Here is a 23,304-nt window from a genome sequence, read left to right on the forward strand (position 1 = left end):
ATTCCCATCTTTATTGCTGATTCAAAGATTCCAGAAGGAAGCCTAGGCTCTGCTCCACTTCCTCAGGGATGGGGAGGGGCAGGTTTTGGGGTACCCTCCCTAGAGTTTTTCGGGTGCTCACAAATCCCCTTCCATCCAAATTCCGACCTCTGGAGCTTCGAGAAGTGATGGGAATGTCAGGAGAGTCACAAGGCCATTACATCCTGATCCCAGAATCCACAACCTCCTCCGGAGGTCCCAGGGGAATTGAGGGACCCCCTACACCCCTAAACCCCATTTTGGGGGGTGGGATTATACCAAGTTATTATCAGATCAGGGCCATTAAATGCTGTTTTATTCCCTAAGTGTGGAATTTTGGGATGTGGGGAGGAAATCAAGACTCTGCTCCTCTTCCTCAGGTGCAGGTTTTGGGGTCTTTCACAGGGGTTTTTGGGAGTGCTCACAGATCCCATCCCAGTTCCTGGATCTCATCCAGGAAGAAGTCCAGGTCCTGGCGGGTGACAGCAGGATTGGTGACAATCTGCCGGAAGAAGTTGACCCGGGATCCTTGGGGTTGGTATCCCACCATCATGGAGCCCCTCCGGATCATCTTTTCCTTAATGGCTGGAGCCACCTGGGGGGAAACACCATTTTGGGAGGATTTTGTTTTTATTTTCGGGTGATTTTTTTGGGATTTGGGGGCTCTTTGTGGGGGGGAGGGTGGAGGGGGTGAGAATTTGGAATTCTGGGCTCACCTTTCCCAGTTTGTCCCAGAATTCCGGGGAGCTCTCCTGGCCCCGCAGGCTGGGCGGGATGAACCAGAAGCAGAGGTTGAGGAATTCCGGCTGCGGGAAGAGGAAGATCATGGCCAGGAAGAAGGAGATCATGGCCATTCACCCAATTCCCAGAATCTGACAGGGGTTCAGACCACCAGGAATTCGGTCTTGTGTATTTAATTGTCTGGGATTGGAACCTGCAGGATTTAATCCTCCGGGATTTCAACCTCCAAAATAAAAACTTCCAGGATGATTTGAAACTCCAGGATTATTTAAATATCTGGGAATTAAATTCCAGGATTTAAATCTCCAGGGTTTCAACTTCTGGGAATAATGCTCAGGGATTCAAACGTCTGGAGAATGATTTAAACCTCTGGGATTTCAACCCCTGGGATGATTTAAACCTCTGGAATTCCACTCTCCAGGATTTCAATCTCTGGGATTTAAACCTCTGGGATTAGTCCTCAAGGTTTTAAACCTCCAAGATTTAAACTTCTGGGACGATTTAAACCTCTGAGATTTCAGCCTCTGGGATTGAAAACTCTGGAATTTAAATTCGGGGATTCAAATCTTTGGGATTAATCCCCCAGAAGTTAAACCTCCAGAATGATTTAAACCTGTGCCATTCCAGCCTCCAGGATTTTTAAGTGTCCATATTCCCCCATCCCACATTCCAGCATCATCCCTACCTCCATCACCAGCTGGAATCCCTCCCTCCTCTTCACCTGCTCCAGCAGATACCTGGGGGGAAACAAAGGTGTGAAGCCCAGTTTGGGAGGGTGGGGGGTCCCCCTGATCCCGGGGCTCACCGAGTGGCAGCGAACGCCCGCTCCACACGCCGTCCCAGCCCCCGGGACCCCACGGCTTTCCAGAGGATCCAGAGCTTGAGGCCGTCGGCGCGGCGGCCGCACTGGGGGCTCTTGTCCCCTGTGTCCAGGGACACGTCGTAGAACTTGTCCCGCTGGAACAGGTACGAGGCCCCCACGCCGTGGCAGCGCTGCAGAAGCCCCTGGGAGGAGCGGGGAGCACCCCAAAATTAATGAGGGGGCCCGGGGAGGCATCCCAGGGGCAGGAATTCAGGATGGGGGGCACCTACGGAGCTGTCACGGAGCAGGAACGCCGAGCACTGCAACCCCACCATCAACAGCTTGTGGGGGTTCCAGGTCACCGAGTCGGCTCTGGCAGGGGGAACAGCGGGATTTGGGGGGCCCTGTGGGGAAAAGGGGAACCCCAAAAACGTGGAGGGGGAGGGGTGGGAGTCTGCTGGGGGCAGGGGGAGGGACACACCTGTGGATTCCAGCAAGGAGGTGACGGAGCTGGGGGGAGAGGAGGGCGCTGCCCCCCCAGGCTGCCTGCGGGGAAAGGGGGATCAGCGCCCGCGGGGGACCCCCGGGCCCCCCCAAACCGGGGACCCCCCAAACTCACGTCCACATGCAGCCACAGCCCATGGCGGGCACAGACGTCAGCGATGGCATCCAGCGGGTCGAAGGCACCCAGGACGGTGGTGCCACTTGTGGCACACACGAAGAGGGGCTCTGAGCCCTGGGGGCATTAGGGAGGGGTCTGGAAGGTGTTGGGGGTGCAGGGGGCATGGAAGGGGGTAGAGGGCAGGGGGCCCACAGGGAGTTGAAGGTGGCCAGGATGGGGGCACAGACAAAGAAAGGGCTCCGTGCCCTGGGCGGGGCATTTGGGGGAGCTTTGGGAGGGATTGGGGGGGAATCTGTGGGGGTTTGAGTGGGATTTGCAGAGGGCCTGAGGGGGCTTGGGGGGGACCTGGGAAGGCTTGAGGGGGATTTGGGGGATACAGGACACGGGGACACAGAGGGTCAAAAGTGCCCAGAATGGTGGCACAGACAAAGAAGGGGCTCCAAGTCCTGAGGGAGCATTTGGGCAAGCTTTTTGGGGGATTTGGAGGATATCTGGAGGTTTTAGGGGGATCTAGGAAGGCTTGGGGGGGATTTGGGAGATAGGGGACAGGGGGGCACAGGGGGTCAAACGTGGCCAGGATGGTGGCACAGACGAAGAAGGCGTTCCGAGCCCTGGGGGGCATTTGAGGGGACTTTGAGGAGGCTCAGGAGGTAGGCTGGGGGGGGTGGAGGATACAGGGGGACATTGGGGGTGCGGGAAACAGGGTTCAGAGGACTTTGGGGTAGACAGGGGACTTTGAGGGGGGACAGGAGGCCTGGGGAAGACAGGGGACATTGGGTGCATTGGAGGGACATTGAAGGGACATTGGGGGGGCACTGGAGGAGGTTGGGGTTTTTGGGGGGGACACTGGGGGGATTGGGACATTTGGGGAGACACTGGGGACATGGGGGGACATGGGGGTTTTGGGAACATGGGAAGGGCTTTGGGAACACTGGGGAGGCTTTGGGGACTCAGAGGGGGACACATGGACTTTGGGGGAGCTTTGGAAACACTGGGAAGGCCACTGGGGCTACTGGGGAGGCATTGGGGAGTTTGGGGAGCTCTGGGGACACGGGGAGTGCAGCCTCCCCCCACCTCAGCTTTCACCCTCTGGATCTCCTTCTCCAGCTCTTCCGGGATCATCTTCCCCCTGAGAGGAAGGGACAGGGATGGGGACACAGAGCGACCCCCTGACCTGGGGCCCCCCGGGACCCCCCAGCACCCACCTCTCGTCTGTCCGCACCAGGTGAACGTTGTCCATGCCAATTCCCAGGAAAGCAGCTCCTTTTTGGATGGAATAATGGCTCTGGGCAGGAAAACAGGACCAGGATTGGGGGGACCCCAGGAAACAGATTTTGGGTAACCTCAGGGATCAGACTTGGGGTGATCCCAGGGACCAGATTTGGGGTGATCCCATTGGCCAGGTTTTGGGGTGACCTCAGTAACCAAGTTTTGGGGTGACCCCATGGATCAGGTTTAGGGCAACCTCCAGGATCAGCTTTGGAGTGACACCAGGATCAGGTTTTGGGATTACCTTAGGTGACCCCGTGGATCAGGTTTTGTGGGGATCCCAGGGATCAGATTTGGGGTGACCCCAGGGATCAGGTTTGGTGTGACACCAGGCACCTGAATTTGGAGTCACTCCAGGGATAAGGTTTGGAACGACCTCATGGAACCAAACTGGGATGACCCTGAGGATCAGGTTTTGGGGTGACCTCAAGCCCCCCCGCTCCCACCTCCTGGGATGCAAACAGGGCCAGGCGAGGCAGGTCCCAGTTCCCTCTGCTCCGGCTCTCCGGGAAGCGCTGGAATCGCGCCACGTTCATGGCCAGCATGTTGGACATAGAGCCCCCTGCCCAAAGCGGGGGACAGGGACCTCTGTGTCACCCCCAGGGCACCATGGCCAGGCTGCCAGGGGGACGGGGTGGACAGGGATAACCCCCAGGAAGGGGCCGGGATACCGGGAGCGAAGATCCCATCACCGCTGCTCCATCCCACGAGCTCCCGAAGCTTGGCCAGGACCTGCTCCTCCATCAGCACCAGCACGGGGGCCACCTCGTACGTGTATCTGGAAGGGCCCAGTGGGAGCCGGAGGGTCCCCCTCCCCTTGAAACCTCAGAACCCCAAAACCTTCCCCTGGAGCCTCAGCAACCCCAAACCCTCGCACCCAGCACCCCGTCCTCCATCAGCACCAGCACTGGGGGCTGGACTGGGGGAGTCAGGGCAGGTTTTTGGAGGGTCCTCTCTCCTTTGGGCTCCTCAACGCCCCCAAAACCCTCCCACCAAACCTCAGCAGCCCAAAATCCTCGCCCCAGCACCTCCCACTCCATCAGCACCAGAGGCTCCTCGCAGGTGGATCTGAGGGGGAGGAGGAGCCACAGCAGGTTTTTGGGGGGTCCCCCCACCCCCCTGCCCCCATTTGGGGGTGCTGGGGGCTCACGGGCTTGTGTTGAGGGTCTCGGTGAGGAACCGCCCTGCCAGGGCGTGGTGGTCCAGCCCCGAGAAAAGCTGGTTGAAGAAGCGGGGGTGACCTGGGAGGACACGGGAGGGACGTGGGGTGGTCAGAGGAGGACATGGGGGGACTCAAGGGGATATGGGAGGGAATAGGGGAAAATGGGGGGAACATGAGAGGCTTGGGGATGGCACATGGGAGGTAGGACATGGGAAGGGAAGGACCTGGGGGGTTCAGAGGGAACATGGGGGGGGGGGGGTCATAAGGAGATTTGGGGAGATGGGGGGCGGACATGGAGGGCAGAATGGGGGGATGGGAGGAAATGGGAATATTGGGGGGCCAGGGAGGGCATGGGGGGACATGAGAGGATCGGGGGTGGGTAGGGAGGGAACAGAAGGGACATGGGGGGACATGGGGGAGTTGGGGGGACAGGGGGAGTCAGGGAGCGGATGTGGGGAGGAAATGGGGGGACACAGGGGGGGTCAAGGGAGACAAAGGAATCTCGGGGGGGACATGGAGGGGGACGTGGCAGGGGCCACAGTGTTTGACACTGGGAGGCACCAGGGGCCACACTGGGAACCACGGGGGCTGAAGTGGGAGGTGCCGTGCCAAACTGGGAGCTTGTGCAGGGCTAAACTGGGAGGCGCTGGGCCTGCCCCGGGGCTGTACTCCCTCCCGTGTAGGGCGGGCGCTGGTGAGCACGGGGAGCGCACCGGTGCGGACGCTGAGGCGCAGCACGTCCCGGCAGCGCTGCAGGAGCCGCTCCCGCCCCTCTCCGTCGCTCCGCAGCTCCAGATCCAGCAGCTCCCGCAGCTCCAGCGGCTCCTTCCAGTCACACACCTGGGAATGCTCTGGGAATGACTGGGAGGGACTGGGAACGGGACTGGAAACCGCAGTGGGAATGGGCTGGGAATGGGGTTGAGAATGGGACTGGGAATGGAAACAAGATTGGGAATTGGACTGGGACTAGAACTGGGAACCAGAATGGGAATGGAACTGGGACTGCCAACAGAATGGGAAATGGGAATGAGAATGGGGCTGGAAGTGGGATTGAAAATGGGACTGGAAATGGAAACAAGACTGGGAATGAGACTGGAAATGAAAATGGGACTGCAGCTGGGATTTATTCTCACTCCCAATCACAGTCCCACTCCCAATCCTGTTCCAAGTATAAGACTGGGAATGGGACTGGGAATAGCACTGGAACTGGGAATGGGACTGGGAATGGCACTGGGAATGGGACTGGGAATAGCACTGGAACTGGGAATGGGACTGGGAATGGCACTGGGAATGGGACTGGGAATAGCACTGGAACTGGGAATGGGACTGACTATTGGAACAGGACTGGAAGTGGGACTTGTATTGGGAACAGGATTGGGACTAGGACTGGGACTGGGACTGGGACTGGGACTGGGAAAGGAGCAGCATTGTGACCCCCACCCATTTCCATGTCTGCTTCCAGTTACACACCTGGGAATGACTAGGAACGAGAATGGGATTGGGACTGGGACAGGCAACAGGGAGGGACTGGGGACCCCACCCCCTCCGAGGGGGCTCCTTCCAGTCACACACATGTGGGGACAGGAATGGGACTGGGACTGAGAATGGGATTGGGACTGGAAATGGAAGTGGGGTGGGGTGGGATTGGGAACCCCCACCCTCCCCGGTGCTCTGGTGTCCCAACCTTCTGTGTCACGTCCGTGCTCTTCCGCACACCCTCCTCCAGCAGGATCTGGAACACCTCCTGCAGGAATTCCTCCCCAGCTGTGTTGTCCAGGCCGGGGTCGTCCAATGGGATGCTGTCCCCAATCCCAGAGGGCTCAGCCATGGCAGGAGAATACAGGGAGACCCTGAAATGCGCTGGGAAGGACCCTAGGCCTGGGACTGGCAGAGGGTGATGGGATGGGGGATCCCAGGATGAGATTCTCCTGGAAGAAGGAGATAATCCTGGGATGAAGTGATCCCGGGGCAAGGTTCTCCTGGGGTAAGGTGCTCCCAGAACGAGGTGACTGTGGGATAAGGATTTCGTGGGATAAGGATTTCCTGGGATAAGGTGCTCCCAGGATGAAATTCTCCTGGGATAAGGTGATTCCAGAATCACGTTCTTCTGGGGCTTCTGGGACAAGATGATGGCAAAATCAGGTGTTCCCAGGATGAGCTTCTCTGGGGATCAGGCTCTCTGGGCTCAGGTGCTCCCAGATTCTCTCACCTCTGCCAGCTGGAATTTTCCGGGATCAGGTACTCCCAGGACCAGGTTCTTCTGGGATGAGGTGGTCCTGGGACCAGATGATGCCAGACAAGCTCTTCCTGGGATCAGGCTCTCCCAGATCAGGCTCTCCCGGGGTCAGGCTCTCCCGGCTCCTCTCTCTCCCCTTCCCAGGATGGAATTTTCCTCTGGTCACGTCACCAAGGGGCAAGGAGCAAAGTCCCGGACTCAGGAAGGGGCCCCGGAGGGTTCTGGGCAAAGGGGGCAGGGTCAGGACTGTGTCCCCAGATCCGTGAGAAAAGGGAAGAGTGGTGACCCCCATATGTCCCCCCAACCCATTCCCAGTGTGTTCCCAAACCTATTTCCATTGTCCCCCCTGCCCCCAGTGTGGTCCCCCCATCACTAATGTACCCCCCCATCCATCCCTCGTGTCCCCCCATCGTTCCGTGTGTCCCCCCACCAGTGTTTGGTGTCCCCCCTGTCCCCAGCGTCCCCACACCAGTCCCAGTGCGCTTCATTTCCAGTGTCCCCCCCCAGTCCCAGTGCCCCATTTCCAGGATCCCCCCCCAGTCCCAGTGCCCCATTTCCAGGATCCCCCTCGATTCCCGGACGCCACGGAGGGGGCGAGTACCTGGGGTGGGGCAATAAAGGGGGGCAGAGGAAGGGGGGGCACTATCCCCCAAAAGGGGTCACGGGGGGGACCGCGAAGGGAGGGGCCAGAGCGACGGGGGGGCCCAAAGGCGGGTTGTAGTGGGGGGGTCGTGAGTGGGGGCAGGGTCGTGAGTGGGGGCAGCGGGAGGGGCGTCGGGGGAGGACTGTGGGGTGGGAGGGCGTCGGTCCCGCTCCCGGGGGGGCCGGGGGGGGTCGGGCCGCAGTCGGTGCCGGTCTCGGTGAGCCGGGGGGATCGAGGGGGTGGGTGGCTCTCGTGGGCACGGATCAGGGACGCCGGAGGCTCTCGGGGGGCTCCAGGCCGCGCCGTTGCCGTGGCAACGCCCTCAGCCCCGATGGCGGCGCGGCCTCACCTCCCCCTCTGCGCGTGCGCGAGGCGCCGTTCCTTGCGCCCAGCGCGCGGCGCCCCCGGAAGCGGCGGCGGGGGCGGGGGCTTCCGGTTCCGGGTGGCGGCGGCGGGGGGGCGGCGGGGCCGGGCTCGGGCGGTCGGAGCGCGGAGGGGCCGCGGCAGGTACGGACCGACCCCCCCCGACCCCCCGCGGGACCCTCCGGCACCCTCGGGGCCACCGAGGCCCTGCCCGGTACCCGGGCGCCGTTCCCACCGGGGATGGGGGGAGAGGAACGGGCTGGGGGTGGGAGGGAGATGGGGAGGGATTGGGGGGAGGTTCCTAACGAGAGGGGCGGCCCCGATCCCCGGTGTGGCCCCTCCCGGCGTGACCCTCCCCGGGCCTTCCCCCGGTTGTGACCCCTCCCCGGGACAGCGCCGCTGGGACCCCCCCGGTAACTCCTCCCTGGCGTCCCCCCGCTGTGACCCGCTCGCCCCGTGCCCTCCCCTTCCCCGGTCACCCCGGGTGTGACCGCCTCCCCGAGACCCCTCCCCGTGGTGGCCCCCCAGAGCCGCCCCCCCCCCGCAGGTTACGGACCCCCGGGATCCCAGAGCCCCCCCCGGGATCCCAGAGCCCCCCCCGGGATCCCCAGAGCCCCCCCCGGGATCCCCAGAGCCCCCCCGCCGCCTCCCCCTGCCCTGGGACTCCCCCCAGGGTCGCCCACCCCGGCACCCCCCCAGCCCCTGTCCCGGGAGCTCCCCCCGGTGTCATCCTGTCCTGGGACCCCCCCCACCCCGAGGTCCTTCCCTGTGACCCCCCTTTCCCCCCCTTTCCCCCCCTTTGCCCCCCATTTCCCCCCTTTGCCCTCCCTGTGCCCCTCCTTTGCCCCCCCTTTTCCCCTTCTTTTCCCCCCGTTTGCCCCCCCGTGCCCCCCCTTTCGCCCCTCCTTTGCCCCCCCTTTTCCCCTCCTTTTCCCCCCTTTCGCCCCCCCCTTGCCCCCCCTTTCACCCCCCTTTTCCCCCCTTTTGCCCCCTCCTTTGACCCCCCTTTCCCGCTGTTTCCCCCCAGGCGGAGCCCCCCGGGTTCAGCTCCGTCCCTGCAGCTCCAGCGCCCGCCCAGCTCGGGGGGTCCCGGCTTTGGGGGGGGGCCCGGCCCTGTGTCCCCCCCCTTCCTGCCCCAGTGGCCCCCCCGGGAGGAGGAAGAGGAGGAGGAGGAGGAGGAGGAGAAGGAATGGCGGCGCCGTGGCGGGTACTGGAGCCCGCCCAAAAATCCATAAAAATTTACTGATCCCACCTTTTCTTACCCCAAACGAGCTTTACCTGGGCGAGAAGTAAGGCCAAAGGCTCCCACAGCATGGCTCAGGTAATGAGCCCCCACCCCCTGCATCCTGATACCCCCAGGCCCAGGAATTTGGGGGAACAGCAGCCCCAAAGAAATGGGAAAAGGGAAAATAGAGGGGAGAGAGCTGAAGCTGGAGCTTCCCTCACCCTGCGCCAGGGTGGGGGGTGCCTCCCCATCCCCCCTCCCTGCTCCAGGGAGATATCCCAAGATTATCCCTGGTTTCCCCAAAACTATCCTGATTTTCCCCAGAAATATCCTGGATTTTCCCCTTAGCCCTGAGGGCCTGTCAGGCCTCAAGAAAGGAGGTTCCAGCTCCCCTTCCACACTTGGGGTTCTTCCCAGGATTATCCCAAAATTTCTACAGTACTATCCCAATTTTTTCCCAGGATTATCCCAGTTTTCCCCAGGATTTCCCAGATTTTCCTGTTAGCCTTTAGGGCCCCAATAAAGGCAGTTCAGGAGGCAGTCTGGGGTGTCTTTGCCTCCCCCCACCTTCCCCTCCCCACTTCGGGGGTTTTTCCAGAGTTATTCCTGAATTCTCCCAGTTTCCCCTGGAATTGTCCAAGTTTTCCCTGGGATAAACCCAAATTTTCCCCTGAATTATCTTGAAATTTCCTATTACCCATTAGATCCCCACTGGGCTGGAAGGAGGGGGTTCACACCCCAAACACACCTGGGGTCCTTCCCAGAGTTACCCCAGGATTATCCCAGTTTTCCCTGCTATTTTCCCAAGCTTTTTTTCAGGTTTATCCTAAATTTTCCCTGTGCTTATCCCAGTTTTCTCCAGGATTCCCCAAATTTCCCATCAGCCTTTAGGTCCTGTCAGGCCCCAAATAAGGGGTTCAGCCCCCCCAAACCCTCCTTCTTCGGGGCTCTTCCCAGAGTTCCTCTGTAATTATCCCAGGTTTTCCCCATAATTCCCCACCGTTTTCCTGGGATTATCCCCTAATTTCCCATTAACCCTTAGGTCCTGACAGGCCTCAAAAAAGGGGACTCAGCCTCCTCCATTCCCAGTTTTGGGGTGTTCCCATTTTGCCCTGGGTTCAGCCCCCTTTTCCCCAGGACCATCCCAAATCTGCTGCACGATCCCCTTGAATTTCATCATTTGACCTTAAATCCTCACAGGGCTGGAAGCAGAGGCTTCAACCCCCTCCCTTCCACTTCAGGGTCTTCCCAGAGTTATTCTGGCACCATCCCAAAGTTTCCCCAGGATTATCCCAAACTTCCCTCCCGATCATCCCAAAATTTCCCCAGAAAATCCACAAACCCCTGTCAGGGCCCAGAAGAAGGGGGCTGATGCCGGGGGTCCCTGTTCCAGGCGAGTCTCCTGGCCTGCGAGGGGCTCTCGGGCGTCTGCCTCGTCCCCACCGTCGCCAGCAAGAAGATGATGCCCAAATCCGGCGGGAAACAGGACGGGAGCCGGGAACGGGGCTCCAGCCCCGACCTCCTGGTACGGAGCTGGGGTCTGGCACCTTCCACTGGGGGATCCCACCTTGAACTGGGGGGGTTCACCCTTTCATTTGGGGGTTTGTGCCTTTAGCTTGGCTTTTCCCACCTTTAATCTGGGGGTTTCCTGCTTTAATTTGGAATTTTCCACCTTTAATTTGCTTTTTCTGTCTTTTAAGTTGGTTTTTTCCTGCTTTAATTTGGGCTGTTCTGCCTCAAATTTGGCATTTTCCACCTTTAATTTGCCTCTTCCTCCTCAACTTGGAGTTTTTTTCCTTTTATTCATCCATTTCTATATTTTATTTGACCTTTTCCACTTCTAATTTGGCTTTTTCCTGCTTTAATTTGCCTTTTTTCACCTCTAGTTTTCCTGCTTCAGTTTGATTTTCCCACTTTTCGTTTGACCTTTTCCTCCTTTGAGTTTTTCGTCCTTTCATTTCCCATTTCTGGCTCTTACTTGATTTTCCTTCCTTCACTTGCCCTTTCCTTTCTGTTATTGGGCTTTTCCTCCTTCATTTGGATTTTTCCTCCTTTATCTGGTCTTTTCCTGCCTCGGATTTTCCTGTTCTAATTCCATTGTTTCCCCTTCAATTCCATTATCCCCCAACCTCCCCATTCCCTGTTCATCCCTAACCCTCCCTCCCCAATTTCCTGCCCCTGCTTACCCTCTCCCATCCCCCCTTCCCAACCCCCCCAACTCCTGCCCCTTTCCCTCCCAATTCCTGGTCCCCCAATCTCCCCAAATGCCCCCCCCAATTCCTTTTCCCTTCCCAACCCCCCCAATCCCTGCACCCCTGTCCCCCCATCCCAATTCTTGCCCCCCAATCACCCCTTCCCAAACCCCTCCCCACCAATTCCTGGTCCCCCAATCCCCCCTGCCCAATTCCTGCTCCCCCAACGTCCCCAAATGCCCTCTCAATTCCTACCCCCCCCAATCCTCTGTTCCCACTCCCCCCTTTCCAAACCCCACCCCAATTCCTGCCTCCCCCAGTCCCTCCGCCAGGACCCTGACAAGCCCCGCGCCCGCAAGGAGGACGATGCTCCTGAGGCCTCCAACCCCAAGAAATCCATGAAAAAGGCAGGTCCCCTCCCTCAGCGGGGGGTCCCCCCCCGATTTTGGGGCCTGGGAGGGGGGGTCGGGGGCCATCGCGGGGGCCGCTGACACCCCCTCGCCCCCCCGGCAGCGCCGCAAGCGGGTTCCCGGCGCCGAGGGACCCCCGAGCTCCTCCCGCCGAGGATCCCAGGTTTGCCGCCGCGCCGCACGAGGAGGAGGAGGAGGAAGACAATCTCCCAAACTCCGGCAGGCGCAGGACGGCCGGGGGGGGGGATTTGGGGGGGCTGCTGGGGGTCCCCCCGGCTCTGAACCCCCAAATCCCCCCCGTTTCAGATGGTGGTGATCGAGCAAAACGGCTCCTTCCAGCTCAAGAACTTCATCTGCGACCACTGCTTCGGCGCCTTCCGGAGCAGCTACCACCTCAAACGGCACATCCTCATCCACACCGGTAAGGAGCCCTCGTTAATGAGCGGCCCCAGTCGTTAACGAGCACCCCCCACGCTCATCCACACCCGGAATTGCAGGGGAGAAGCCCTTCGAGTGCGACATGTGCGACATGCGCTTCATCCAGAAGTACCACCTGGAGCGGCACAAGCGGGTGCACAGCGGGGAGAAGCCCTACCAGTGCGAGCGCTGCATGCAGGTATTCCCAGAGAATCCCTTGGGAATGTGAGCCCTGGAACCCGCAGCGCCGCCCCCGCCCCTGAACTGACCCCCTGTCCCCACAGAGCTTCTCCCGCACGGACCGGCTGCTCCGACACAAGCGCATGTGCCAAGGCTGCCAGACCAAGACCCCTCCCGACTCCCAGCTCCTGCTGTGAAAATCTGGGAATGCCGGGAAGTTCAGGGGGTGCGGGAGGGGGGTGTTTCCTCCCGCACCCCCCACATCACCATGCTCTGCCTCACCTGGATTTCTCACCCCTCTAAGGATGGGGAAGAGCCCGAGCGCTGCCAGTGTGAAAAAACTTGGATTGTTCCTGCCCTCCAGCCTAAAAACTTGGATAACGATCCCAAAAATCCTCCTGGAATCTTCAAGTGATGCCCCCACCATCGTTATACCCCTGAATCCACCCCTCCCCCCTCTTAGGAAAGACTGGGAACCCCCAAACTGCCCGAAATCCCGGCGGATCCGGGATATCTGTGCACAGGTAGGAGGGTCCCGCTGGGAACAGCAGCATCAATCCCTCTCTTCTTTGGGAAAAGGAGAAAAACCTGAAGCTTTTGGAGGGTGCTTCAGCTTGGGGGGTGCACCCCCCAGTTTTTTTGGAAAATAGGGGAAAAAAAAGGAATATGGGGGCCCCCACTTGAGCGGCACATCCTGCAGGACACTCAGCAGCACTTACATTTCCTCTGGAACTCCTTCAGATTTTGGGGTGTTTCTCCTATTTCTGCGTGGTTTTGGGGTGCTGCCTCTGCCCCCCCATGCCGGGAGGTCTGCACCCTGGGGGGGGAGGGGTGGGACAAGGGGTCCCCCAGTTTCCTGGAAAATCCTGTTCCAAGGGAAAGGAAAACCCCTGGATCTGGGGCAAGGGGGGGGGGGCAGGAGCAGCCACACATCCCCAAAAACTGTGAGGGGGGCCCTGCTCTTCCTCCCCCCCCCATTTTGAGGGTATCCGTGTCCCCCATCACAGACTGCTCCAAGGGGCAAGAAGGATCAATTTGCATCCCCTTCCCCCCCCCATTTTTGTGCCCTGAACCCCCTTTCTGGGCCTGCAGGAGTTTTGGGGAGGGGCCCAAATTTTGGGGACCTCCTCCAATGACACTTCAGGAAGGACTTTGGCTCTGCTGAGCCCATTCCCCCAAATTTGTGGGGCCCAGGGGGGCAGTTTGGGGGCTCTGGCAGGGGTTGGGGGTGCTGGGGGGGGGGGGTTGGGGGGTTCTGGGGGGGCGGTTGGGGCACTCCAGGGCCCCCCAAACCGTGTGGGGGGGGGGGGGGGTTCCGGCCTCCTCACGTTCCCCCCCAGATTCATTTTTGGGGTATTTTGTTGGGATTTAGGGTTTAATACAGTTATTTTGCTATGGGGGGGGGCGGTGGGGTGCAGCCCTGGGGGGGCGGGGGGGGGTCACTTTTAAACTGTAGTTTTTTCTAAGGGTCCCCAAATTTTGTGTCTCCCCTTTCCACTGTGTCCCCCCAGTGTCCCTCCTCCTCCCCCCCGTGTGTCCTCCCCCATCCTTTAGGGTTTATTTAAATAAAAATTTGGGTTTTTGCTTTTTTAACCCCAAATTTGGGTCCTTTGAGGGAGTGAGGGGGGACCCCAGAACCCACTTATGCCAAACAAAGTGAGGGGGGGCTTTTAAACTGGGGAGTGGCCCAGAGGTGCCCCCCCTTTATTGCTGGGGGGGCTCCCCAAGTACCCTCCTTATCCCTGGAGGGATCCCTAAGTTGGGGGGTCCTGAGGTGCCCCCCCCTCACCCAGGGGTGCCCCCCTCACCTTGGGGGGAGGTCCCAAGGTTCCCTTCTCCTCCCCAAGTCCCCTCTACACCCCAGTCTCCCAAATTCACGACCCCCCCCAAAATTTCCATCACTTTATTTTGCAAAAATAGAAAAGTCCCGTGTCCTCCCCCCAGCCTGGGAGGGGGCGGGTGGGCTGTAAACATGGCAGGGGGGCCCCCAAAAAGGGGGGGTTAGCAGGGGTCAGCAGCGGGGGGGGCCCCCAGTCTGAGGGGGGCCCGATGTAAACGCAGAGGAATAAATAGGGGTGAAAGTGCAGCCCCGGGCGGGGCACCCCTCGGTGTAGTGTAACAGGCTCCCCCCGAGGGCTCTGCAGCCCCAAATCTGGGGGGGCAGTTGGGGGGGGGCAGTAAGGCCAGACCCCATCATCCAGCCAGGCTGGGGGTAACAGAGATTTGGGAGGGCAGGTGGGTGGGGGGGATCCCCAGGATGTCGGGGTCACCCTATGGCTTGAGCCCCCACCCCGAAATGGGGGGGTTGTGGGGGTCACCTTGTGTCCCCTGTCTTTGGTCTCTGTAGTGTTTGGGGGGGGTACCGGGGGAGGGCAATTTTGGGGGGTCCCTCCCCACCCCAACAGCATCAAAAAGCAAAACCCACAAGCAGCCCCCCCCCAAATAGAAAGGGGGTTCCCCCAGATTGGGGGGGTAGGATGTCCTGGGGGAGAATGGGGGTGTCTCCCCCCCAAATCCACGCTGTGTCCAATAAATAAACCATGGGAGGGGCACCCCGGGAGTGTCAGGCATTAACCTGGGGGGGGGGGTCTGGGGCCCCAAACTCCCCCCCCTCAAGTCCCTCCCAGTACAAAGGGGGGTGGCAGCGGGGGCTCAGGGGGCTTTGGCTTGAAGCTGAGGTTTGGGGGGGTGCCCCCAGCCCCCCCAGCTTAAGGCAATAGCTTTGCTCTGTCAGTCTCTGCCCCCTTCCCCAGATTTGGGGGGTGGGGGGCACTTTGGGGAGCTCCCCCTCCCCAGAACAAAAAGGGGGGGCCCTGGAAGGCAGCTCTGAACACCCCACCCCATTGGGGAGGGGCTTTGGGGACCCCCCCCCCAAGCTGGGGGGGTGCTATGGGGATTTGGGGGGGCCAGGGGGGCTGTCCTGGGCAGCAGGGGGGTCTGGGGGTGGGGGATGGCCGTCCCCCCCCACCTCGGTGAAGATTTCGGGGTTCTCCAGCATCTCCCGGATCAGGGGGGGCATCGGCCCCGGGATCTCGGTGCGCAGGGTGATGGCTCGTTCCGCCCCTGGGGGAGCCAAGATGTCAACACCACCCGAACTCAGACCCCTCCTGAGAGACAGAACCCCCTCCCAAAAAATTACACCCTTCAACACCCCTCAAAACCTTGAACGCCCAAAACATTGGAGCCCCCCAAGACCTTGAACACTCCCAAAATGAGCTACAGTCCCTCCAAAACTTGGATACTCCCCCAAGAGATTGAATTCCCCCCCAGAGACCTTGAACCCCACCCAAAAATGAGCTTCAACACCCTCCCAAATTTCAACAGCCACCAACTTCCCAAACCCCCCAAAAGCTTCAACACCTTCAAAACCTTGAACCTCCCCAGATACCCTGAACACCACCAGAATGAGCTTCAAACCCCCTTGAAACCCCCCCAGGACCTTCAACTCCCCCAGTGCTGGGGGCGGGTTTGGGGGTGTCCTGGTGGGATTTGGGGTCCTGGAGGGGCACCGGGAGGCTTTGGGGTTGCTCCCTTTGGTGATGATGCTGCAGGGCAGTGCCTGAGCAGCATTCGGGAAGATCACTGCAGCTAGGGGGTTTTGGGGGGATCCCAGGGGGGTTTGGGGGGTTCTGGGGTCCTGGCGGGATTGCCCCGGTTTGGGGGGGGACCCGGGGGTCGCTCACCCTTGGTGCTGATGCCGCGCAGGTCGGTGATTTTGAGCAGCATGCGGGGGAAACGCTGCGGCTGCCGCGGGCGCCGGCGCCGGGCGTAGACCCGGAGAGCCTCGAGCAGCGGCTCCTGCAGCCGCTCCACGCGCCGGGGTTGCTCCAGCTCCATCCGGTCTGGGGAGAGAGAGACCACCTGGATAGGCACTGGGACATCGTCCCCATGGCCCCTGTCCTTGTGTCCCCATGGCCCCACGTGCCCATCGTCTGTCCTAGAGACCCCCATACCCCCCCGATGTCCCCTCGTGTCCCCTCCTCCGCAGCTGAGCGGCCACAACTCAGTCCCCTGCCCCGTGCCCCCCACATCCCCCCCATGTCCCCCGTGTCCCCACCCCCACAGATGAGGCAGATGGCACTGAGCAGCCCGGTCTCGGTGTCATCGAGCTGCAGCGGCAGAAGCTGCCCCGCGAAGGCGAACACCAGATCGGTGAGGGGCCCAAATCCCGCGTTGTGCATCTGGGTCCGGGTCAGCGTCAGCCCATCCGAGAACGTCATTGTGTCCTGCTCCGGCGTGTAGCGCGTGCAGATCCGTAGCATCTGCAGGGCAGGGACTCCAAAATCACCAAGGGGCACGAGAATACATCCAGGGACACCAAAAATCCATCCGGGGACACTAAAATCACCCAGGCACGACAAAATCCACACAGGGACACCAAAAATCCACAGAGGGGCCCAAAAATCCATCCAGGGACCCTAAAAATCCACCCAGGGTCAGCTCATCCCATCACTGTGTCCTGCTCTGGCAGGCAGCAGGTGCAGTTCCACAGCGCCGCAGGGCAGGGACCCCAAAATCCGCCCAGGATCTGCCCACCCTGGAGCACTGTCGTGTCCTGCCCTGGCTCTACCACAGCACAGACACAGCACTGGGGGTTGGGGTCAGGGACACCCCAAAATCGCCCAAGGTCACCAAAAGCACCTAAGGGACCCCAAAATTTCCCACCAAGGGACCCCCAAACCCATCCAGGCCCTCCCAGGAGACCTCCCAGCCCCTTTCCAGGACATCTGTCCGTGGGCTGGTGAGGTCAGGACCACCGTGGGCCACCCCAAGCCCCTCCAAGGAGCCCCCAACCTCCCTGAGAAGCCCCCAAACATCCTGAAGAGCCCCCCCAAGCCCCGTGGAGCCCAGCCCTCACCAGGATGTCGAGGCAGGCGGCCTTGAGCAGAGTGATCTGGTCAGCCATGCTGAGCCCCGTGAACCCCGGCAGCCGCTTCGCAAACTCCACGATCTTGATGATGCACTTGGTGGCCAATTCACTGAACTTGTCCCACAGCCCCAGGTCCAGCTGCACCCGGTGGTCAGCGCTCGAGTTCTGGGGGGCAGGGGGGGCCCTGGCTCTGTTAGGGGGCTTGTTCAGGACCCCCTGGAACCTCTGGGACCCCAACCCCAGCACCCTGAACCTGTCCCACAGCCCCAGGTCCAGCTGCACCCGGTGGTCAGTGCTTGAGTTCTGTGGGGCATGGGCTCCGTTGTGGGGGCTCGGGGTGGACTGGGACCCCAATCTCAGTAAACCCCAGCCTCAGGTCCAGCTGACCATGTGGTCAATACTCAATTTATGGGGGACACAGGCTCAGTTATGGGGGGTCAGGACCTGCTGGGACCCCCTCCTCAGTGACCCCCAGCCCTGAACTCAACCCCAGTCCCAAGTCCAGCTGCTCCCTTTACTCAGCACCTGAGTTTTTGGGGGTCAGGGGGTGCAGAGACCCCGCTCTGGGCTCAAGAGTTGGGGTCCCTCCCGTGAGTAATCCCCCAAACCCTCCCCACAACCCCCAGTGCTCAGTCCCAGTGCACCCCTCCCCCTGAACTCGTCCCCCAGACCTCCAGTGCTCAGCGCTTGTGTTTTGGAGAGGTCAGGAGGGAACAGGGACCCAACTGTGGGTCTGAGGGTTGGGGTCCCCACCAAAGGGACTCCCAAAACCCCCTGGGGACAGAAAGCTGGTGCCCCACTACCCCTGAACACGTTCCCCAGCCCCAGCTGCCCCCAGTGCTCGTGTTTGGGGGGGGACAGGAGGGAGCAGCAACCCTGCCCTGGGTCCAAGGGTTGGAGGGAGGGTTGGGGTTCCCCCTCGGTCCCCCCAGACTCCCAGCCCTGCTCACCGTGGTGTACTTGCCCAGCTGGCCCAGTGAGGGGAAGGTCTCCTGGTGGGCTCTGCTGACCCTCCGCACCAGCTCGGCCAGCTCGGGGCTCAGCTCATCCCCCCCCAAATCCTCCTTCACCTCCTTCTTCCTCTTGTTCCGGTCGTTCTGCACGGCTGGGGGGGGATGGGGTGCAATTTGGGGGCCAGGGGCATTGGCCGGATCCCTCCCAGTGGGGTTTCCTCCCCACACCTCCCCCAAAAATCCCCCCATGGGACAGGAACATCCCAACCATGAGCATCCTCAGGGCCCCTGGGACACCACCAGGGCCCCTCAGTGAAGCTTTGGGGGGGTCCCCAACTTCGGGGGACCCCTGCCCGGACCCCCTCTTACCTTCCTTGGACATTCCGACCTGGAAGCACTTCTGGAGGCGGCAGAACTGGCACCGGTTCCGCGTGACCTTGTTGATCTGGCAGTTCCGCTCGCGGTGACACGTGTACACCATGTTCTTCTGGATGCTCCGCCGGAAAAACCCCTGCAGGGGGAAATCGGGGGGTTGGAGGGGGCCAGGGCACCCCCAAACTGGGGGCACTAGCGTCACATCCCCAGGGATCCCAGTAAGGCTCCCCAGTATCCCAGGGTGGGGCACAGGGCTTGGGGGGGTCCCATTGTCCCTGAGGGGTCCCCATCCCCCAGGGGGGGTCCCACTCACCCCACAGGGTCCCCAAGCGCCCCCATTACAGCAGCCCAGTGCTGGGTTCCCACTCCCCCGCTCATTCCTCGAGTGGGTCTCCACTGCCTGGGGGGTCCCCTTTTCTTGGGGCAGGTCCCCAGTGTCCCTGGGAGCCCCCAGGGCCTCCTCCAAGTGCTGGGTCCCCACTGCCCCCCGCTCCCCCCGCCGTCCCCCTGCCCCCACGTACCTTGCAGCCCTCGCAGGAGCTCACTCCATAGTGGTACCCGGAGCTGCGGTCGCTGCACACGAAACAAGGCTTGTGCACACGGGGGGGGGGCGGTGGCGAGGGGGGGCCCGTGTCCCCCAAAACCCGCCCAGGGGAGGGCTCCAGGGCTGGGGGAGGGAAAGGTGGGGGAGTTAGGCAGCCCCTCTCAGCCCCACTCCAAAGGGGCCCCGTCCCATGTCGGGGGGTGGGGGAAACTGAGGCACAGGTGGGGTGTGATTTTGGGGGTCTCGCTGTCACCTCCATGGCCCTAAAACCTGAGTTGCAAAGCCCCAAAATAGGGGGCTGGGGAGTGGGTGGCTGGAATCCGGGGGTGCCACCGTGGGGGGGACGTATCAGTGTACCCCTCCCTCCCCCCGGCCCCCCCCAAACCCCAAAACCTGGGGTCGGGGTGTCCCCAGCTCCCCCAAACCCCAAAATTCTGGAGAAGGAGGGTCCCCAGCCCCCCAAATCCCCCCCGCGCAGTGCCGGGGGTGACCCGCGGGGAGAGAGGAGCCCCCCCCCGCTCGCAGCCTGGGCGGCGCTGGGGGAGGGGCAGCTGGTTTCAGATTTTTTTTGGGGTGGGTTTTGTGTGCTTTGCTAAAAAAAACTAAAATTGCTGAAATTGAGGAAATTCCGGCCTCGAGCGGCGCGTCTGTAACCGCGGGGCAGAGGGGGAGCGGGGGGGCCCCGCCCAGCGCGGGCCACGGGCACCCCAAAATAAGGCGGGGGCGCGGGGGAGACCCCCCACCCTAAAAACGGGGCCGAAATTGGGGACCACACCCCGCCCCCCTCCACGGGGACCCACCCACGCGCACCCCAGGTTTGGGGAGGGCTGGCTGTGACCCCCTCATCAATGCTGGGGACTCCCCGCCGAGGGCTGGGGGGTTCATTGCGGGGGGCGGGCACGTTTGGGGGCCCCCACCATGCGTGTTCTCTCCATAGGTGTGACTTTTGAACGGGGGGTACCCCAAATTAAAGCACTCATCCCCCAAAAAAGCAGCACCCCGAAAACATCCGGGGGGCCACGGCACTGTGGGCACCCCCATTGATCAGGGGATGCCCCGCTCCGAGGCGCGGTGCCCCCTCCGGCCTCACACGGGGGGCAGGGAAGCTCCCCCGCCCGGGGGGGGAATCTGGGGGGGCCACGGGGGTCCCCCCGCCAAAGCCCGGGGGGGGACGCCACCCCCGCGCTGCTGAGAAGGGGGGGCCCCCCCACGCCGCCTCCGCGCCAAGGGGGGCTCGGGCGGTTTTGGGACGGCCCCGCAGGGGTTAAAGTGCCACATTGGCAGCGCGGGGGGGACGCGGGGGGGGCGGGCGCGGCCCGGACCGGAACCAGTTGGGCCGGGGAACTGGGAGGGGGGAGGACATGGGAGGGGGCAACGCAGCACGGGCACTGGGGAAGGGGGGGATTGAGGGGGATTTGAGGGGATTCCCTCCCGTCCCCACCTGTTCGTGCCCAGATCTACACGCGGAGGGCTCCTGTGGGACCCCCAGGACACCCCTCCGTGCGCCCCCCAAAACCGGGTGCCTCTTCCTACCCCCACAAAGGGGTCTGCGACCCCTCCAAAAAAACAAGGTTCGGGGCCCCTGAGCCCCTCCAAAACAGGGTCCAGGGGCCCCGACCCCCCCAAGAGGGGTCCTGTGTGGTCCATGTCCCTGTGCCCCCCCCAAAGGGCTCCTGGAGGCAGCGACCTCCCCCAAAAAGGCTCCAGGTCCCGCGACCCCCGCCAAAGGGATTCCCCCAGTGCGGTCCCCACGTCCCTGCGCCCCCCTGCAAAACCGCTCTGGGACCCTGCACCCCCCCAAAACCGAGTCCTCTCAGGCCGGGTCGCACCTGGGGAGAATTTGGGGATGTCCCCCCCTTACACACTCGGCACCCACCGCGCACACGCCCCCCGCCCACCCCCCGCGTCATTCCCGCACACGCCCAGGTTGGCCCACGCGAGTCACTCCCCCCACCCCCCCCGTCACCCCCGCGAGGCCACCCCGGCCCCCCCGGGTCACCCTCACCCCCTTTCACGCGCGTTTACCCACTCGGACACGCTCCCCACCCCAGCCCCCGGCACACCCACGCACCCACTCGCGGACACGAAACCGCCCCCACGCCCGCACCGGCCCCCTCCGCTCACCGCACCCCGCCACTCCCTCTCACACTCATTTGCACACTCGGGGGCACTCCCAGAGACCCCTCCCCACGGTCTCGCCCCCCCACGCTCCCCACACCCACGCGCGGTCACCCTCGCGTGCCACAACCACCGCACGCTCACGCTCACTCGCACACCCACAGGGGCTTCCCCGCACCCCTCGCACCCACTCGCGACACGAACACTCCCACGCACCCAGAGCACATTCGCAGCCGCTCTCGCACCCATTTGCACACTCACTCCACACCTGGACACGCTTCCCCGCCCCCCTCATGCCCACACCCACTCGCGTTCTGGCGCTCCCCACCCCCCTCAGCCCCCCTCGCTCCCGGGCCCCCCCGGTACCTCTACGGGCGGGGCCCCCGCAGCCGGCGGGCACCGGGACCCTGCGCAGCGCGCAGCCCCCGCGGTTCGTCACGTCGTGCAGCCGCCGCGGAGCCGCCGCCGCCGCCGCCTCCACGCAGCCGAACATGCCGGGCCCGGGCCCCGCTCGGCCCCGCCGCGATCGGCCCCGAGCGGCCCCGGAGGGTGCGGCTGAGGGGGCGGGGCCTGCGGGGGCGGGGCCCGGCTGGGGGCGGGGCTTGGGCGGGAGGAGGCCGAACGGGCGGGGCCTGGAGGGGCGGGATCGCTGAAGGGGTGGGGCGGGGTGGGCGGGGCGGGGGGGGCGTGGCCTTGAGGGGACGGGCTGGACAGGAATGAGGCGTGGCCTCGGTGCCGGCCGGGACAGCGGCGGGGCGGGGGCGGGGCCGGAATGGCGGAGCTTAATTGGAATGGGGCGTGGCCTGAGCAAGGGGCGGGGCTTAGGGGGCGGGGCTGAGTGGGGCGGGGATTGGAGCCGTGGGCGGGGCGGGGGCGCGGACACGGTGTCGCATTTACCTGTGTCACATGTGCCACACGGTATCAGACTGTGTCCCCTCCGCAGCCCAGAAGGGAGGGGGCACCCAGGCTCCGCCCCCGGCCCCTCCCAGTCCCCCCAGTCCCCGTGTCACCCCCTTCCCAGTCCCTCCGAATTCCACCCCAGGCACTTCCATTCCCTCACAGTCCTCATGTCACCACCCGTCTCCCCGGTCCTCCCAGTTCTTCCAGTTCCCCTGTCACCTCCCCAGCCGTTCCCAGTCCCTCCCAGTCCCCTTGTCACCCTTCAATCCCTCCCAGTCGTGCCAGCTCTCCCAGTTCCCCGCGTCATTTCCCCAGTCCCTCCCAGTCCCCTCCAATCCCCTCGTCACTTCTCCCGGTGTGTGCACTGCGCACAGGTGTGTGTCAGCGTGTCCAGCTGTGCCCAGGTGTGTCCAGGTGTGTGTGAGCATATCCAGGTGTGCACAGGTGTGTGTGAGTGTGTGCAGGTGTGCCTGGGTGTGCCTGGGCGTCTCCAGGTGTGCGAGGGCTGTGCCAGCACCACCTGCCCGACCGCATTCCTGGGGCTCTGCACGAGTAACACACCCATACATGGGATCACTGCACGTGTCACACACCTGTGCACGGGATCACTGCACGTGTCACACACCCATACACTGGGTCATTGCACATGTCACACACCTTTACATGGGATCACTGCACGTGTCACACACCCGTACACGGGATCATTGCACGTGTCACACACCTGTGAACGGGATCACTGCACGTGTCACACACCTTTACATGGGATCACTGCACGTGTCACACACCCGTACACGGGATCATTGCACGTGTCACACACCTGTGAACGGGATCACTGCACGTGTCACACACCTTTACATGGGATCACTGCACGTGTCACACACCCGTACACGGGATCACTGCACGTGTCACACACCTGTACATGGGATCATTGCACGTGTCACACACCCGTACATGGGATCACTGCACGTGTCACACACCTTTACATGGGATCATTCTATGTGTCACACACCCGTACACGGGATCACTGCACGTGTCACACACCCGTACATGGGATCATTCTATGTGTCACACACCTGTGCACGGGATCATTGCATGTGTCACACACCTGTGAACGGGATCATTGCACGTGTCACACACCTGTACATGGGATCATTGCACGTGTCACACACCTGTACACGGGATCACTGCACATGTCACACACCCGTACACGGGATCACTGCACGTGTCACACACCTGTACATGGGATCATTGCACATGTCACACG

At 62.3% G+C, this 23,304-nt stretch overlaps 3 protein-coding genes across 5 annotated transcripts; 1 reads left to right on the forward strand and 2 right to left on the reverse strand.

Moving 5' to 3' along the window:
• Positions 1-370: 370 nt before the first annotated feature.
• Positions 371-7,584, reverse strand: CSAD (cysteine sulfinic acid decarboxylase). The gene is made up of 16 exons (XM_082299167.1): positions 7,452-7,584; positions 6,824-7,071; positions 6,299-6,542; positions 5,328-5,454; positions 4,603-4,693; positions 4,124-4,230; positions 3,899-4,014; positions 3,389-3,468; positions 3,258-3,312; positions 2,181-2,297; positions 2,043-2,107; positions 1,852-1,933; positions 1,565-1,764; positions 1,445-1,496; positions 735-824; positions 371-613 (listed from the first exon to the last, which is right to left on the reverse strand). The coding sequence occupies exons 3-16, from the start codon at positions 6,440-6,442 to the stop codon at positions 440-442; spliced, it is 1,500 nt and encodes a 499-aa protein (XP_082155293.1). The 5' UTR covers positions 6,443-6,542; positions 6,824-7,071; positions 7,452-7,584; the 3' UTR covers positions 371-439.
• Positions 7,585-7,937: 353 nt separating this feature from the next.
• Positions 7,938-13,491, forward strand: ZNF740 (zinc finger protein 740). 3 transcript variants are annotated; one of them, XM_082299185.1, is made up of 8 exons: positions 7,938-8,000; positions 8,884-9,177; positions 10,475-10,606; positions 11,594-11,680; positions 11,787-11,846; positions 11,990-12,104; positions 12,181-12,299; positions 12,385-13,491. In XM_082299185.1, the coding sequence occupies exons 2-8, from the start codon at positions 9,169-9,171 to the stop codon at positions 12,475-12,477; spliced, it is 615 nt and encodes a 204-aa protein (XP_082155311.1). In that variant the 5' UTR covers positions 7,938-8,000; positions 8,884-9,168; the 3' UTR covers positions 12,478-13,491. The 3 variants fall into 3 exon arrangements, with proteins under 3 accessions (XP_082155311.1, XP_082155313.1, XP_082155312.1); XM_082299186.1 differs by lacking the exon at positions 7,938-8,000 and adding an exon at positions 8,198-8,269; XM_082299187.1 differs by lacking the exon at positions 11,787-11,846.
• Positions 13,492-14,182: 691 nt separating this feature from the next.
• Positions 14,183-21,670, reverse strand: RARG (retinoic acid receptor gamma). The gene is made up of 8 exons (XM_082299172.1): positions 21,507-21,670; positions 19,000-19,145; positions 18,473-18,614; positions 18,101-18,255; positions 17,139-17,315; positions 16,338-16,542; positions 15,964-16,122; positions 14,183-15,343 (listed from the first exon to the last, which is right to left on the reverse strand). Exons 1-8 carry the CDS (start codon positions 21,631-21,633, stop codon positions 15,168-15,170), a joined length of 1,287 nt encoding a protein of 428 aa, XP_082155298.1. The 5' UTR covers positions 21,634-21,670; the 3' UTR covers positions 14,183-15,167.
• Positions 21,671-23,304: the final 1,634 nt, after the last annotated feature.

The sequence above is a fragment of the Coloeus monedula genome (genome assembly GCF_965178545.1).
Source record: "Coloeus monedula genome assembly, chromosome: 30".
Taxonomy (NCBI): domain Eukaryota; kingdom Metazoa; phylum Chordata; class Aves; order Passeriformes; family Corvidae; genus Coloeus; species Coloeus monedula.